This window comes from Vigna umbellata, chromosome 5, assembly GCF_029865625.1.
Source record: "Vigna umbellata cultivar VRB3 chromosome 5, Vumbellata_1.0, whole genome shotgun sequence".
In the NCBI taxonomy this organism is placed as follows: domain Eukaryota; kingdom Viridiplantae; phylum Streptophyta; class Magnoliopsida; order Fabales; family Fabaceae; genus Vigna; species Vigna umbellata.
Window position 1 is genome coordinate 63,963,753 of NC_142169.1, and position 17,954 is coordinate 63,981,706.

Below are 17,954 nucleotides of genomic sequence, written 5' to 3' on the forward strand. Positions count from 1 at the left end.
AAGTGAGTGAGTTATCATTTATTTATAATTCTTTGTCACAATAATAAAAGGTTAAATTAACAACCAAACTACTAAAACAACTTTGAGATGTTCCCCTTTCTCTTCTCAATGTGATAGATGGAGAGAATCAAATAGCATGTTCATCCAAGACTACTACAGAAAAGGGATGCAAAATACCACACTGTAGATTCTGCCATATTTTATCTAATTAGTTAGAAAACAGAAGCTGCACAAACTTATCAGTAAAAGGATGGTATGTTACATAGTAAATATGAAGAAAGAAAATGATACACTAAGCAAGACAACTGATTTTACCCACCAAACAAGTTTCTCTATTTTCTAGTTTTAACAACTAAAAACAGTTTTTGAAAATGAAATTCAAGCATACCCCAGTTTTTATTTTTTGGTATAAGCATAACTATGGCCAGTAATAACATCACTTTTAAGGCTAAGGTTGTTCGTTTTCCTGCCACAAACACGATAAGTGGTTTTATTCCTTTTCATATAAGGTAATTGAAATGTAATGAAAACAGTATCAATCTGAGAGAAGTCAACTGCATTTGTTGCAATGACCTCTTTGATAAATACAACTCTTTAACAGTGACAGAAAGTAGAAAGGACAATACCTTGCTTACATTTATGCACTTGTAAAAAAGAAATGATAAGAATAGAGACTACTAAGTTCATATATAGGGAAATGAGGATTGCTCTGAATGTTTCAATTTCAAAGATTGCAATTACTATTCTCTCTATCTTCCCTTTTGACGACCATGTTCTGATTTTTTGCTTCTTGCCCTTTGAATGCTGTTCTTAGAATCCAAGTCCAACTTGCTGCTTGACATTCTCTCTTCTTTAGCTACCCTTAACTTTTCTGATCCTATCTCTTCAGTGTCTTCTCTTATAACCATCTTTCTTTCCAAATCCAATGCTAACTTAGCATCTGATTGTTTAGCTTTGTGTTGACCCTTTTCTCTATCTTCAGCATGAGAGGTTCTTCTTGTGACTTCTTCTTTGTTCATTAAAGACCTCTTGCCATGACTATCTCTAGTGACTGGTCTCATTTTTGCTCCTAGAAGTAGATCATGTGATTTTTGCAGCTTGGAACTAGTGGTTTCCATAGAATCTTTTTCTTGTTCAAAGTAGAGGAGCTGCACCACAGTTCTTAATGGCAGAGATTCATTTTTAACTGCATGTGCACGCACTTCTGGAGTCAGCCTTTGGCACTCCAGAGTCCCACACAAACGCTTTTTGTCTGCCTTGCTCAGGTCAGGATGCACCTGTGTATGCATTGAACATAAGTCACATCATGCATGCATCATAATAAGAACCAAAGTACAAAAAAATAGAAGTTGATCCTTAAACTAAAATTAACTTTTATATAATGTATTGATGTGAAAAGTGTGTTAGTGCATACAGTTGGCATCTCAAGGTCCTCAAAAGAGTGCTAAAATGATGAGCATCTTTATTAGTATGTAATACAAAAAGCTTATACATGTTATGTATGGCATAGAAATTCACCTTCAGATAAATGTTGATAGCCTGGTAAAGATCATCATGCTCTAGTCGGCCAATAGCTGGAACAGTTTCAGCCAGAGAGACAAACTTTGACACTGGCATATTATCATCCCTTGCCACCACTTGAAGATAGGAATCAATAAGCTTACCAACATTTCTGATTGATTTTAACAAGTGTCTGTTATCCACAGCACCAGGGTAGAGTCTTTTCCAAAACTTCAAGAAACTTTCCAGCACTGCTTGAACTAACTCGGTGTCATAAAAATTTTGGTCCAAAGAGGATGTTGAAGGACAAAGCAGGTCACTCACTGTTGCCTCCTCAAACTGTATACTGGCTCTCTTCACCAGTTCTGTTTTTGTCACTGGGGAGACTCCAAGAGGGCCTGAAATGCTGAGGAGCCGTAACAAGAAGCCAGCTGAAACTGACCCTCTATCTGCGGGAATCATGCTCACAATTGTCTCCAGAATTTTTCTGTTAATCGCTTTGGATTCTTCTGTTATTGCTGAAGAACCAAGTGAATTTTTAAGCTTTGTGATGCCAGGTAGCCACTTACAAGCATAGACATGCAAAGCTTCACCAATAAGCTGTGGTGGGAGCACATATGTTGATCTAATAGCCATTATTATGCATCTGAAAAGATCTATGTTAAGATCAGACACATCCTCAGTCCACCAATCCTTTGGGACTGAATGATGCTGCTTTCTAGTATAACCAGGCCTTGTGTAGGTGTAGGACCATTTGACCTGCACATAATCATCCTTGTTAAACAAAAATATGTGTAGAGTATCTATCTGTGAAAATAATTTATGGTCTCGGTTCTTGACCTGGGGTGGGGGTGTAAGAATTTTCTCAATAATTGAATCAATGCATTTTCTTGTTATGCCAAGATTCTCAGACCACTCAGGTAACTTGTCAGTGGCCTGCAGTGCTGCAATAGAGTCCTTCCATCCTTCAAGAATGCATGAACCGAAGAAAGCCTCAAGTTTTCCTACAAAGTTTCCCTTCTCAATGGACTCATTCATTTGTAGGAGCTTAGCGGCGCAGAGTGCAGGTACAAAGTTATGAGCACTGATATTGATTGAAACTCCATAGCAGAACTTAGCACAGAGTTCAAAAGCATCTGCACCTCCGGGCATATCATGAAGATCTAGAGGAACATTCTCAGAATCACTAGAATCTGAGCAAAGTCTTTGTAGGAGGCCACATTTTGGAAGAAGCGAAGACTGCGGCCAACAAAAATGAATTATAGATTTAACAAAAATTGAGTTACCACTATCTTTTTGCACACATCGCACTCTATCTAATTCTTATACCTTGTGTAGCAGATAAGTAGTATCATTGATTTTTATCACAAGGTCAGCTTGTACATCTGAAACCAGACTCCTGCATTTAAGATATGTCAATACATGTTAGTTTGTGTAAACATAAATAGAGAGAGGGAGAATAGGTTGCATGCCACTCTTGGACCAAAGCTCGATAAAAATACCTGGTGGCTTGTTCAGTGTAGAAAGTATCAGGCCTTGTACCAAGTTTCATGAACTTCATATTTACTTATTGTGATCTATTTCCCAATGGTCAAGAAAAACCTCTACTTGAAAGCCTGAACAAATTCTGCATACCACAACTTTAATGATACTACAAATCCCATAAAGTGAAGGTTAAGATACCGTGCAATCGAACATAAAGAAAGATAGATAGATAGATAGAGAGAGAGAGAGAGAGAACAACAACACGTAATTTATAAGAAATCCGTTTTCATGCTTGAATTAAAAGGGTCATGTAGTAGTGGCAAACTCGAAAGACATGGTGAACAAACATGCTTGCTCGACTTATATCATGGTTCTGGTTCATGATTATGCAACATTCAATCTAAGAGGTGGAGGAGAGTGAAGAAATAGCTATAGATGAAGGTCAAAGACCAGGACATGAACTCATTTGATACCATGTCATCCCCATACTACTATGTGAGAGAAAAATCAGAAAATAAATGAGAAGAAAAGATATGCAAGAAAACCTTACCGAAACTTTCATATAACAATGCCCTCACAACCTCATTTATTTGCGTATAATTCTGCAAGAACTTCAATTTATAGATGTGGTGTTCTCATCTGCAGATCAAAGGAAACAAGAAACAATCAAATCCAGCTTTTGTCTATATGCACTGAGAAAAAGTATGCAGAGCAGTAACTATATAGAGGTGTACTACTTATGCTAGATGACATGCGTTGATGCAAGTTTGTCTCCACTCTAGAGCCTTTGGAAATTATTTCCAACTTCACGCTAAATTAAGCAAGTGAAGCAAAATGATTAAAATTAGGTGGCTGTCGACACTCTAATTGAGTTAAACCAGGTTTCAGATCTTTATGCCCACTGTGCCAGGTCCAGACATGTAACGACTGATAAGAAACTGAAGAACTCTAAAATTTGAGTACTGATGAATGCGTGATGACTCATTACGCTATGCAACTAATCTGAATTGGGCTGTTCAAGTTTTGAGAAAGGAAAATCTATGTCAACCAACAAGAGAAGCACAAGGAAACTGATATTGGAAAATACTCATATCAACGTTCCCTTATAATAACATGACTGCTACTGAAGGCCCTGTGCCGACAAAGTAGTATCCATTTGATTTTGATTAGAAGTGAAGTTTCTTTGTCCTGTTTCTACCTTAATAGTTATAGCACATGGTTGTTCAAGAGCTTTGTCTCTAAGGCGATCAGTTGATATCTTAAAAAGCCACCCTCTATTATAAGTTATACATACCATTTGGGCAAATATTCAAATGATCTTAAAGGGGTTTGTACCAAACTCTCTATTTATGTCTGCATATATTATTTTCTGAGAAATCATATTGGATAAAGCAACAGCATGATTTAAACTTGACTTAAATTATTGCATATACCAGCATCTTTTTCCTACTCTAAATATCTCCAATGCTTATTGGAAAAGGTGAAAAGTAAAATCTCAATAACTACTCTAAAGCATATAATGCAGAAAACAGGATAAATTTCGAACTTTCCTGCAAACTGCACAGCCGTTTTACATGTATAGCTTGGAAAACTATAGTGGATAAATATCTAGAACTAATACTTGGCTGCACTGCTCAATTTGATTTTGTAGAAGAAAATCATCCTTACATCCAAAACTAACTTTAGGAGTTTCTTGTTGGACAAATCCGAAAGGTGAATCTCCTAACTGATGCATACCTACTTTTACTTTGGTGTCAGACCCTGGTATACAACTTTGTATAGCGACCTATCCGAATCAAGCTACATTGAATCTCCCAACTGATGCATTCCCATTTCATTACCTTACTAATGTTCCTAGAGTTTTTCTTTTCTGGTATTCTAGAGGAAATTTGGCGGTATGTGATATTAAATACGACTCAGTGGTTTCAATTACTCGTACTTGGTCCAATTATTTATCATATAAGATAATGGTTTATATCTACTGATGGAAAAAAGCACGAGTAGTTTGTTAATCGAATGATAAACATTGGTAAGCAATAATAAAAACACAAGCAACCAAGTAAGTAAAGATATAACATTATTTCCTTTTTACACTCCTCTGAAAAGTATATATTGCCCCAATTCTCAAATAAATGTCACTTCAGCAAAAAATTGTTCTAAATGATCTGTTGTTTTTCACTGCCAAGCAAAAATTTATTTCCTTTTTTCCTCACCAAAATTCCCTTCTCCTCCAAGAGCATAAATTAACACCATTTGCTTTCAAGAAAATGACAATACTTTCCTGTTCTGGTTTTTTTCATAGTTTTTTAGAACAGTTATTCGTTTCCTATCCTTGTACAGTACTATAAAGTGACACTAATTTGAGAATGGGGTAATAAACATAGGTAAAATGAAAAAAAAAATGACAGAGAACCAATTATATAAACAGAAGCACACAAATAATTAATATGCTGAGAGACTTTTCAATATTTTGTGTACTGATGAAAACTCATCCAACCCACCCAAAAAATTATATATAAAGAAAAAAGCTGCAGCATCGAAAAAGTTGCCTTTATACAGCAAAACATACATGTTTTACGTTGATAGATGGTGCCTGAGTTGTGAAGTTGAAAATTAACTGTTATGTGAGACCAAAAAAAAGATACTATAGCTTTAAAAGTGCCTTCCTGTTGGATCGTAAGGGTATATAAATCCAAAGCAAATATGGACCAATACACACAGCTACCTTTTCAGAAAAAAAACTATTGATTCCACATATACAAGGATGCATGATTATGTTAAGAAAATACTAGCATGGAAATCCGAGAGAAAGTGATGCACCAATCACATGACCACTGACCAACAGCTTCCTAAGATAATACAAATGTCATCCATGTATAATTTTTGTGAGGCTACCTAGCTCAGCCGCTGTCATTGTGTATCCAAAGAACTTACATATATATAAACTAACATAAACCTTCTTTTTTCTATTGAAAATTATAATTGGTCAGATTGGTCATTATCCAAAGTTTGGTGTTCTCAATTATCCTACCCTTTATTAAGTACATAGGAACCAAGAAAGACGGACGACAACTTTTTCTTTCTTCCATTATTTCTCTTTTTCTTCCCAATTTTGTTCATATAATAGCTGAAAGAGCACAGCATTATTAGTTCCACAAAAGCAAGTTTTTAGGCAAGCTTCATATACTATAAGGGAATTAAAGAAGAACTTATATACAATGCTTCTGAAAGTTGAGGACAATAGTGCTATTTCTGTGAGGCCTTTTCCACCGTTCATTTGTTAAAATCTGGCATAGAATTTGGTCTGTGCTTTCACAGACAAGTGGAGGCAAAGCAAAAAGCACCGTGTTTGTAGCACAGCACCAATTGCTTTCAACAAGACACAAAAAAAAGGGCTTCATGTGTTTTTCTTCCAAATAATATGGCATCAGAATCTTACAAGGCACTATTTTCTTAGGGGTAATAACTCTCACAGATCCCAATTTAATGATCACCGCCAATACTCAGAAAGTGTATAGTTAATTTCAGCTGCCTTTGCTCAACACAGAACCATTGACATTCCATGTTTGATTCTTTGGTGGCATTTAGCTAATTATGTGGCTCTTCTCTTCTCCAATTGATAAAAGTTCTCTCTACTAGTCACTCTCCTCTCACCCTTCACAAGAAGGTTTTACCACTTCCTTTTTGTCTTTTTTCTCTTGGATTGCTTTTTCAGAAAAACAAATTTATGTCTGACAAAAGTGCTCTTCGTCTGTATAACATAATGAAAAAGGTTTTTAACTGGTTGTGAAGTGGCAAGTCAACCAGAAATGCTTTAATAAAAAACGCTCCCTACTCCCTAGTTATCTTCCAACGCTTTCACAATTAGGCCTCTCATCACAGTACTAAGCAAATGCTTTGGAAATGTCCAAAGAAATGTAAAAAGTAAAGAAAGCAGAAGACGTACCCGTGAACACATCATTGATGTTAGTTGAATGATATGAACCAGAGAAAAGCATTCACAACTGAAAAAGCTGCAGTTCCGAAGCAACTGTACAAAACGAAGAAAGTAGATGAAGCAGAAGCAGAAGTTTTTGAAGTAAAGGTAGGCAGAGTAGAGATATGTGGTGGCCTAAAGTCAGAAAGAAGCATATATGCATGGACATGTGAAGCAGGAAAGTGAATGCTTTACTAGTTTCATGCAAGTAATCCTCAGAGACAAAGAAATAGAGAGAGGGTTAGGCTATAGTTGAAAAGGCTCTTGTAGAAGCAACCAGGGAAGGCACCAACACCAAGTGAAGAAAAACTAGTAGCACAATGTCTCCTTACCAAGAGTGCTATAGAGTACAACATTGAAAAGAGAGAGAAGGAGTGGTTCGTTGGAATTAGTCAACATAGTAATGCATCAAAAGCATGGCATGATATAGTCCTTTGAATAGCAAATGAGAGAGACAGAGAGAGAGAGGGAAAATTGAAAAAGAAGTCTTTCAGTCTTCACCTCAACAGCTTCAAAATTGGTGCTGTATGATTAAACCACAAAAAGCATGCAAAGCAAGTGGGTTATGGCATTGGAGTGCTCTCCTATACTGATTGAAAAAGAAGCTTGTAGTGGGACCTAGTCTCAACATAGGTGAAAGATACACTGTGCATTCATCATCATGCTTCCCCCCACTAAACCTTGGGATATTCTTCTTCGATTAGGCCTATGCTTGGGCCACCCTTGTGTGCATGTTGCCCACGTGTCCATTTCTCTGCCGTTTGTTACATCAACCCTCATCAGATTTTCCTCTGACTTCTCTCTTTTGCCTTCTTTTCAATGCCAAACACAGACAAACCTTTCTCTTTCTCATCCCCATTCTCTGTCACTGCATGATTTTATTTTGGTAAAAACTTGCATCCATTTTTCTCTCTCAGGCTGCTATAAGATATTGATGCATGAGAAAAAAAGTCTGTTCATTACTATGCTGATCTTTAACATAAATCTGACCACACGTATTACTAGAATAAAAGTCTAATCTTAAATGAAAACTAAAAGCACCCATAAAAAAAATTGTCTTTTTATATTTGGTTAATGATTCATGTGTGAAAGCTTCTTCTCTCTGCTCCTGTTCATTAATTCATTCGTGCATGGAGTGTTGAGCTCCCCACTGGGGTCCCCAGATGATTTTATTTGGTGTCATAGAGAAGGACAAGGGACCCCTCAGCAATCCCTTCCGCTGAAAGAAGATGGGGTAACCATTATCAAAAAGTCTTTAATTAGCACTAAGAAACAACAAGATAGAGAGCAAAAAACTTAATGCTTTGGTTTTGGTGTCAATCTTAACAGCTAGCTAGCAGAATGTGTATACCAACAAGTGGGTTTAGCAAGAACATAGTCAATTAAGGACTCAACTTTTAGTGAAAAGAAATTATTATTGAAATAGAAAACTAATTCCTTTTTCAGTTAATTATACAAACTCTTGTATTGTTTTTCTTTACCTGCATAAACTAGTTTATGAAAAAATAATTTTTTTTTATCTAAATGTGTTAATGAAAATATCTAAATATTTTTGGAATTTCATTGTATTTATTTTTATCTAAACGTATAATTATTGTTTGCGTCTGAAACTTATGAAAGAGATGCATGTGGAGGAAAAAAAACAGGGAAAAATGAGAAGAAAATGTAGAAAGATAAGGTGAAAGCAATATATTTGGTTGATTAATTTTTGGTCAAGTCCAACCCAAATGATGTTATGACTAAGGGATGATGGGATTGGAATGATGAAGATGATGATCTGAATAACACATGATCATGATAACGGTGATGATTATCTTGAATTTGTTTATAGTTTGTGAATAAGATGTTGGTATTATTGTACAGTGTCCAAAGCGATTTACGAACCGACCATGTGACTTTCCATGAAGATTGTCAGTAATTTCTGTGCGAATCCATGCCAACCTGTGTTGTTTATTGTGCATGCACCACTTTAATTAATGTGCTTTTCTTTTCTTTCTGACCCTCCTCAAATTTTTATATATACATACCCTTTTCATTAGTAATAGTGATTTAATTCTATACACATCAAATTAAAAATCGTATTTGTAAAGTTAAATGTCTTTTATTCTTTTAATAATTTAAGTATTTTTAATTTAGATTTTATTAAAAATTATTTACATAGTTCTATTTTTTTATATTTTTAATTGAGTTTTTGTTATTTAATTTTTTGTTAATTAAACGACAATTTTGTTATATTATTATTTTATTTTGTTTATTTATCTCAACCTAAAAAAATTTAAGATTTTTTAGTTGATATAAAAATAATATTAATATTAATATAAATTTATAAATAATTGTTATTATTCTTCTTTGAAAAATTTTGAATAAGAAGATCTTTATGTTGGTAAATAATTTTCATGTCATCAATTAATAATAAATTATTCCATTATTACATATTATCTTTATTATCAAAATAACAAAAGTTAACCGTAAATTTATATTAAATTACCTTATATTAATTATAGAATCTTATCACTTAAAAAATAAGTAAATAAGTTGACGGAATAAGATAATATACACGTATCACCTGATTCAGAAAAAATTAAAAGAAAAATCAATTAAGAACTATAAATTTAAACACTTAGATGACATAAATATTAATAAAATTCAATTAAAAACCCCTAAATTTACGATATAGTTCATTCCTAGTTTTTCTATTTTAATTTATAGCAAATAAGCAAACATATCAAATTAGGAAAATAGTAAAGTTTAGTGAATTAGTACGTTAATACTCAATGCCCTTCCAGCTGTCTTCCTCTCACACCTTCAATTTTCTATGGTCTTATCCTTCACATATATATATATATATATATATATATATATATATATATATATATATAGAAAACCCTTCTTTTATACAAGAAGAATTTCATTATAAATTGTTTTAAACATAAAATAAATTAATCTAAATAATTATTAAATTAATTTATACCCAAACTATCTTCTTCGGCACTAGTTTTGAATTTGACAATTATTAATATATACAAGTCTCTTTTATATATATACACGACTTTCACTAAAAGGAAACTTGTAACTTTTTTGTTACATCAATTATTGTTGATATTATGAGATGTTACAACAAATCTATGAAATCTAATGCTTTTAGCCTTTTACAACAGCTTCATGCTTCCATATCTTCTGGTTTAGCTTTTTCTTTTTATTTTCTTTTATTTTGTGGATTAATTAATTACCCCATTTTAGATCTTCCTTTTCATTACTTTTTATTTTATTTTACCCACGCAGCTTCTAGCATATAATAACTATCATAATAATAATTATTATTATATTATTTATTATAACCTAAAAGAATATGGTAATTAAGTATAAATACATTAATGTATATTGGTGGGGAAATAAATGGCTAAGGTTCTTACCATTTTCATACATAATATGATGACCCTTTTCTACAATGATGCAAGTGTAGACATGTTTTGACACTTAAAAAATAGCATTTAATTATTGATTATTATGTCTATATTTATGTGAAGTGGGAGATTTTGAAACTTGACATTTAATTAATGGGTTGCTTTGATAATTTGTGAAGATACATATGGTGAGGCATGGGGCATTAATTAATTGGTAAAGATTTTATCAATAATGGCAATGATATATGTGTAAGCCTCCAATTAAAATAATACAGCTATGGTCAAAGGCTACTTCATCATAATGGGTCCCACTAATTGGAAGCAAATTAGGGTTTTCTTTTGCTACCCATTTGAGCATACAAGTAGTTTAGTGCACAAAAGAATGTTTGACAAGGCACAAAGTGATTAATTATATTCTTTTATGTAAATAATTAACAATTTCTTGAAACAATGCATTCCAAGCCATGACCAATAATAAAAGATGTACCCCACATCTTAGGCTTCTTTCGTTGGTTCTATTCGAATTGATTGTATGTTAGGTTTCCATGAGATGCTATTTGTAAAGAATTTCTTCATTTATTAGTTGGTTTGTTTATGAAACTATTTATCCTTTGATTACTTTTAGAATACATATAAATTGTCCTAATGCAACCATAATAATTATAGAAAATCTATTAAATAAATTCTAGCATGAGTACTCAAACTTTGATTTCGAAATCTATCAAAACTTTACAATTTTCGAAGTTGAACGGAAAATAAGTTAGGTGAATGAGATTTATGTCTTTTTGATATTGAACTCTGTGACTTTTGGGATGGAGTCTATAACTAATCGACAACCATACAAACACATAATACAAGGAGAGGTATCTCATTGCATGCTCACAATATGAAAAATATGAAAATGAAGATAAGTAATAACAAAGATAAGCATGCACTTAATATGCATGTCATTGATCCACAAGCTAAACACTCTCATAATATATATATAGTTTGTTAACTTAAGTTATTTTTTCAGTTGATACATTTTAAGAAAGTCAAGTTTTAGTAAATAAAAAAATCTCTATTTATAAAAAAATCTCTATTTATAAAAAAATACATATAAACATATGGATATTTAATAATTTTTATTTTTAATTTAAAATAAAAAAATCAGAAACATTCATCTCATCGTATCTCACCTTCTTTACTTATTCAATTTGTTTTTCTCTCATCTTCATTATCTCGCTCATCTACACACAACAACTGAAAGCTTATCTGGTAATTAGATAGAAATGATGAGATGCTCCTTAGATTTTACTAGGAAAATCTAATCTTTTTATATCTCGAATAATAATATTAGGTAAAACATTTGACCATCTTGGTGTTGAATGAATTTTATTGTTATAACTTCCATCAACTTTTGATGGTTTTCTATTGTGATTGATTAACTTTTTACATACAATTTTAAGTTAAAAATATTTTTGATGTTGAATGTCACATTTTTTTTAATTTGAAACTTCTAAAAAAATGAGTTTTAATCTTTATATATGTAATTTTTCTTTTTTTTCTTATTATTCGTTGTTGTCAAACACTGTTGAGATTAATATGAACTTATTATTAAGTGTAAAATTCGTTTTAGAATTTATAGTTAAACATAGTTTTGGCTTAGGAAATTATCCATCATAAGTACAATTTGTTATCAATATGAAACATTTCTAAATTATTATTCATTTTTTAAAGTTCCAAAATTGCAACTGAAGTCTTTTTTTTTTTCAACGGAAAACCTGAACTTTAAGTTAGTAAAACTCATATATTTAGTTAGTAAATTTAGGACTAATTCCTAGTTGTACTTGATTTTTTCTAATAAAGAAAAAGTGGATTGTAGAACTTTTCGTGATTTGTTCCATATATCCAATTGACTCAACAAGCTTCTAGTAAAATTTTCGCCAAAACTCATTATTACGAAGCGATTTAAGATTATACCATGAATTTTCTAACTTAATTGAAGTTCTTTTTTTTAATCTCAATTGTAATCCCAATAATATAAATTTCAATCACTTTTAAAATGAAACAACAATACTTGAACATGATTTCAGTATTATATTCTTAATTATCAAAAAAAAATCTCAAGATGAACCGAATATAAAAGTCTATCAACAACACAATTTTCAAGATTATAATACTTCAGACATGGCTCTTTCTTAACCAATTCAATAGTTTAAAAAAGTCTCCTAATGACAAATACTAAAAGAGATATAACTAATTTTATACACTAAGATATATGAAATATTCCAAAAAGGATGAAAAATTATTTGAAAATTTATGCATACCTAAATCGCCAAGGCATGGTTCTAATGACTTTGTCGCGTGCATAATGTATCTAAAGTGACATTGATAATACCTACATAATTAAGAAATTAATATTTTACATAAAAGATTGTCAATGACTAAATCACAAAACGGAATCCATATATTGCAGAAATGTAAATGTTTACATGAAAATATATTACAATATAAATTATACAAACAAAATAAAATTGTCATTAACAATCAAAGATATACACATTTATATGTAATTATATAGTTATTTCATATGTATATTAAACATCTTCTTTTTCACATATTTACTACAAAAAGATGCATCACTATTTCAAATTGTTTTTATGTGTTGAAATATATAAAAAAAACTAGATGAAAGTTAAGGGTATAAATGATAAAAGAGTAATTAATTTTATTTTAAACTTTGAAAATATAAGTTTAATATGAAAAAAAAATCAATAATACGATATTTAAAGATAAAAATATGTTCATGTTAGCAATATTAACTGTAAAAAATATGATCTTAATAAGTAGTTTGATCAAAATAGTATGTATAAGGGTAAAAGAAGTGGATGGAAAAATACATTAAATGTTTGGGTAAACTTTATTTATTTGTTTATTTGAATGAGATAAAATAAGTTAGACATTGAATAAAAGTTAGTAAGAAAAAGTTTTCTGCAAAATAAACAATTTTCATGAATTGACTTATAATAGATATGAAACTAATTATGTTAAAAATGTTTTGAATAAACTTAAAACTACTTACAATTATAATTAATTATTAAATAATTAAAGTTTTGCAATTATCCCAGATAGCTAGTGTTGAAAATGATTTGAAGAGAAGGAGGTTGGTCTAAAAGTTGGGACAGAGAAAAGTTGTGTGTTGAAGGATGTCACCTCAGTTCTCTATTGGGTTATGCTGTGTTTGTTTCAATCATTAGAAAAAGTGCTTATCACTTCCTCTGCTTCTCCATTCGCTTCTCTTTTTTGACTGCAACAATTTTCTTTGACTCTTACTTTTTTTTTTTAACTTTAATCGTCTTTTCCACTGCAACTATACATGTCAAATTCCGTTTCGCAGAAATTAGTGCATACAATGTTTTTAAAAGTTTCTCTTAAATATATGATCATTTCGTTGAAAGGCATTACGTGTTTGTTTTTCATTCCAAATTGATCCTTTTTATCTGTGTACTAAAAACACAAGAATTAACATTATCAACCATATTAATTGTAAATTGACACTAGGATCATTTTAAAACTTAAACCGAGTTACTTTTTTCTATCCCTGAACAAGATTTATCATTAGTAAAATTTGTCCAGAAATTGTTTTGCACAAAAGTCAAATTTTGACCTTAAGTTTAGTAAATAAAACTGAACCTTTTAAAAGATAAAAAAAAAATAGCTTGACTCAAAAAATATGATAAATGAAAGTGAATTTAGCCATTTATTATCATATTTACTAGTTAATAGGTTACTAGATTTCAAAATTTAAAATTGAAGTCTTACAAAATAGTTTAATTAAAACATACTAAAAATGGAGATGATTTTAAATATAAAACTCACTCTTAAAAGTTAAAAAATATTTTCACTTTTGTGTTCTCATGACATTTCTCACGACATTTGGTATGAATAAAAACGTATAAAAATAATTATTAAATTTGACATGTGTTTTAAAAATTCCAATCTCAACATAATAATTAAATGAACTTTTTAAGTTGTAAAAAATTGAAATACAAATAATAAGTCATAAAAATATAAAAAATTCTAATGGAAAGAACACTTGTAAGAAAATCTCAATAGTAAGATGATAAAAATAAGACGGATTTAGAGTAGAATAAGAAGTGATGAGAGAAGAAAGAAAGTCATGATGGCAAGGAAACATTCTACTCATTAAAATAGATGAAAGAGAGATAGGTTAGATAAGAGTTAAAGACGACAGCTAAATCAAGTTTGACATGTGTTGTTTTCACCGAAAGATTTTCCCTAAATACAAGGCAAAGATGAATGCTTGAAGCTTGACAAAAACACCAAAGCGTGCGAACATCAAGTTCAAGACAAAACAACACAAGATGTGGCTTTCTGGTCAATCCGTATTAGGGATGACATGTCAGTATAAGGATAGCAGAAAGAAAATACTGACAAACCAATACTTAATGTCTCCATACAAAGTTAACACACCATTTAGCCACGAATCTGCTGTCTTTTAAAGCAAATGGGGGAATGCAATGCAAATAATCAATAGCTATCTATGGCTATGCATTGAAACAATTAACTCCAGAAGACAAGAAGCATGCAACATAATTATTTGCATGTTTTCAACTCCCTATGATGTCTGCTCATATAGAGCTACTACAAAAGTATCTCAGTACCCAGTCTGCGTAAGTTCAATGATCACCCAAACAAATCATCATCATCATCATCTTCATCTCCATCAAGAGTGTTAGGATTACTTTCTGGCTTTCCACTTCCTTCACGGTCCTTATCTGGAACTCGTTCACCAGTACTGAGTGCAGGTGAATATGCCCAGGAAGATCCAACTTTCGTAGATAATGATTCTCCATAAAGGTCATCGTAAATGCCGGTTTTAACTGGGGTTTTGATCTTTTTTAAGACTTCTTGTAGTTTATCAGTCACACCTTTTGGGGACGACTCTGCCTCCTTGGCAGAGGTCTGCTCTTTCCCCTTTGGTATTACAGTTATCTGTACAAGAGATTCATATTTACCGACTAGACTACCTTCTTTGACCCCAACTGGACCAGGTTCTGTTTCTACATCTGCGCCATCTGATATTCCAACCACCTCAACTAACTCTCCCCCAACTTGATCCCTGAAGGCAACTCTTGTTTTCCTAACTCTCTTGGCCGGTCTTTCAGATTGATAGTCTTTAGTTCTACCACTTGCTGAAATACCAGATTCACCAGATTTGGACACTAGATCAGCCTTGTTGATACCATAACGATTCAGTAGCGTATTATATGCTACAACAGCTTCTTCATCAGATGGGTCAGGTGGAGGTGGGAAATTTATCTCTGCTGGTGGTGGAGGACGAGGGAAAAGAGCTGCATCATTCTTTCTTAATATGTACGTTCTTGTTGATGCAGCAAACCGCAAAGATTGTCCCACTTCAAGCTCAACTGGTGAATCCTTAGTCAACCTCTCATTTGCAACAAATGTACCATGTGCAGACCCCAAATCAATTACATATATGCTGTAATTAAAAGAAACTGTTAACGTCAATGAATCACAATTTGCAAGGGATTTTCACTTTTCATAGGACTTAATTAAACCCAAAAAGAGAACAACTAATCTATGAACTCCAAAACATGGCATGTGCCTGCCATTTAACAATGAAAGATAATGTTTCTTTTCCTTTCAAGCTCCCCTGAGGTTCACACAGACACCACTTCTAAATTTTACCAGAACTGTAATTACCTTCATTTTTTTTTTGGAATGGTTGGGTAACAGAAATTAACTTGTTTGACCAAGGTTTGAGACAGTTTATTCAGAATATGCAATTCACAGGCATGTCAATGATATTCATATCCCAAAGTAGAGAATCCGTTCTAATAATGTTCTAATAATATTAAATTAGCGGGAGCAAAGTTCTAACCTCCCATTCTTGTGAGGAATAACAGCAGCATGTTGGCGAGAGACAGATTGATGATCGAGCACAAAATCACAAGTCTGGATTTGCCTCCCAAAGATACTCCTCCTTCTGTCCAGATTAATCCGGTCTAGCACCTGACCATCCTTCAAAACTTCCAGGTAAAACACACCTGGCCGTGGCTCAATCGCCCAATCTGGTGGCTGCCATGTCGACTGCCCTCCCCCAACCTGAGTTGCCTGCTGATTTTGTTCCAACAAGGGGGCTGCCTCCACTCCTACAGTCTTCTGAGAAGCCTGCTGGTGCTGGGATTGGTGCCCAGAAACATGAGACTGTGGAGGCCAAGCAGAGGAATGACCAACAACTTTACTAGAGGGTTGGGCTCCATTTCTGGAAGATGATGAGTTGACAGAAACAGAGAACGGTTCCAAGGTCTGAGCCTTCTTAAATCTATCAAGACCGGAAGAAGTCCTTCCATACATTCTCTTCAAATGGTCTTAGAACATGAGCTCCTTCAGCTCCTTCTCAGTATGAGCTCACAATGTCACCATGACATCAAAAGGAACCAATGAAACAAGCAACTTTTAAAACATACCTTAAGAAAATGCTACAAAGCTCTCTCTGCACATATCATAAAAGGTTGTTAAGGAAAAAAACGTCAAATACACCTTGTGTGTAAGAGGACCAAGAAATGACAACAAAGAGATTCGTCGTAAAGGATAAAAGTGACACATGGTGATTATAAGCCAAATGAGTAATCGAAAGTAAGATCGCTTGAATGAATCTACCCTAGACAATAACATGGAATTAATCTGCTATAATATTGAGGATAAATCTAACAATGATTGTAGTCATTCAAAAGCAAATTGAAGTCTAAGTACGAAAGTGTAATCGAAATCCTGAAAAAAGTATAATTTTTGTGGTTTTATGGAGGAGGAAATTGGGAGTTGGAGAATCTTACCGATTAGGGTTTTAGATAGCTGCGTCTTTGAAGAGTGGAAAGAGAGAACGAGAAATGCTGATTTTTTACAAACAACTGTTTGTTTTCCTACAAAATTGCTCAATTAACATATTTATAAATTTTAATTACAATTTAATGAGCACTATTTTGTAATAGTTTAAAGTTTTATATATTCTTATTATAATCATTTTAATCCATGATAGATTAATATATCCACGAAATTATGTGACTAATAAAAATAATTGGTCACAACTTGTCAAACCACTGATTGTAGAAATCAATTAGAAACAAGTGAAAAATAAGCTTGGATAGATATATTTTATTATTAAAAATTAATTTAATTTAAAATATATTTTAAAATAAATCAAGTTCATATTAATAAAATTATAGATAAATAAAATATTAGTATTGAAATTATGTAATTTTATAATTATATTAATATATAAATTATAATATGTTGAACGTTGAAAAGAGATATTCTATTTTAATTTTTTAATATTACTAAATATTTATTTTATAAATTGTTTAATTATTAGCAGGAACAAATAGTTTATTATTCATTTGAACCGAGAGAGAGAGAGAAAATAATTATATAATTGATGTGATAAAAGAGAAACAATAGAAGAAAATTATTGTTACAGTCATATGTGATCCAATCAAATAATTTAATCATTTAAGTTACAAGCAAGTAATTTGTTGACCCTAAAGAACCATTTTTTTTTCAGA

At 32.2% G+C, this 17,954-nt stretch overlaps 2 protein-coding genes across 6 annotated transcripts; both read right to left on the minus strand.

Annotated features, from left to right (window-relative positions):
- Positions 1–454: 454 nt before the first annotated feature.
- On the minus strand, positions 455–7,535 carry LOC124848643 (BTB/POZ domain-containing protein At5g47800-like). 5 transcript variants are annotated; one of them, XM_047326373.2, is made up of 8 exons: positions 7,463–7,535; positions 6,932–7,015; positions 3,536–3,624; positions 3,003–3,127; positions 2,830–2,899; positions 2,341–2,739; positions 1,519–2,259; positions 455–1,277 (listed from the first exon to the last, which is right to left on the minus strand). In XM_047326373.2, the coding sequence occupies exons 4-8, from the start codon at positions 3,059–3,061 to the stop codon at positions 750–752; spliced, it is 1,797 nt and encodes a 598-aa protein (XP_047182329.1). In that variant the 5' UTR covers positions 3,062–3,127; positions 3,536–3,624; positions 6,932–7,015; positions 7,463–7,535; the 3' UTR covers positions 455–749. The 5 variants fall into 5 exon arrangements, with proteins under 5 accessions (XP_047182329.1, XP_047182334.1, XP_047182328.1 ...); XM_047326378.2 differs by lacking the exon at positions 7,463–7,535 and adding an exon at positions 7,294–7,453 and having other exon boundaries at positions 3,003–3,116; XM_047326372.2 differs by lacking the exon at positions 7,463–7,535 and adding an exon at positions 7,294–7,453.
- Positions 7,536–14,598: 7,063 nt separating this feature from the next.
- Positions 14,599–17,353, minus strand: LOC124848639 (SMAD/FHA domain-containing protein). Its single transcript, XM_047326367.2, has 3 exons — positions 17,229–17,353; positions 16,274–16,888; positions 14,599–15,871 (listed from the first exon to the last, which is right to left on the minus strand). Exons 2-3 carry the CDS (start codon positions 16,747–16,749, stop codon positions 15,055–15,057), a joined length of 1,293 nt encoding a protein of 430 aa, XP_047182323.1. The 5' UTR covers positions 16,750–16,888; positions 17,229–17,353; the 3' UTR covers positions 14,599–15,054.
- Between the last annotated feature and the right edge of the window lie 601 nt (positions 17,354–17,954).

Bases quoted from the DNA above. Each gene is read 5' to 3' on its own strand.
- LOC124848643 (XM_047326373.2), bottom strand. From the start codon at position 3,061: ATGAAGTTCATGAAACTTGGTACAAGGCCTGATACTTTCTACACTGAA. The intron at 2,900-3,002 runs GTATTTTTATCG...TCTTAAATGCAG, and splicing joins TACACTGAACAAGCCACCAG to GAGTCTGGTTTCAGATGTAC. The intron at 2,740-2,829 runs GTATAAGAATTA...TGTTGGCCGCAG, and splicing joins CTACTTATCTGCTACACAAG to TCTTCGCTTCTTCCAAAATG.
- LOC124848639 (XM_047326367.2), bottom strand. From the start codon at position 16,749: ATGTATGGAAGGACTTCTTCCGGTCTTGATAGATTTAAGAAGGCTCAG. The intron at 15,872-16,273 runs GTTAGAACTTTG...TTTTAATTACAG, and splicing joins ATTCCTCACAAGAATGGGAG to CATATATGTAATTGATTTGG.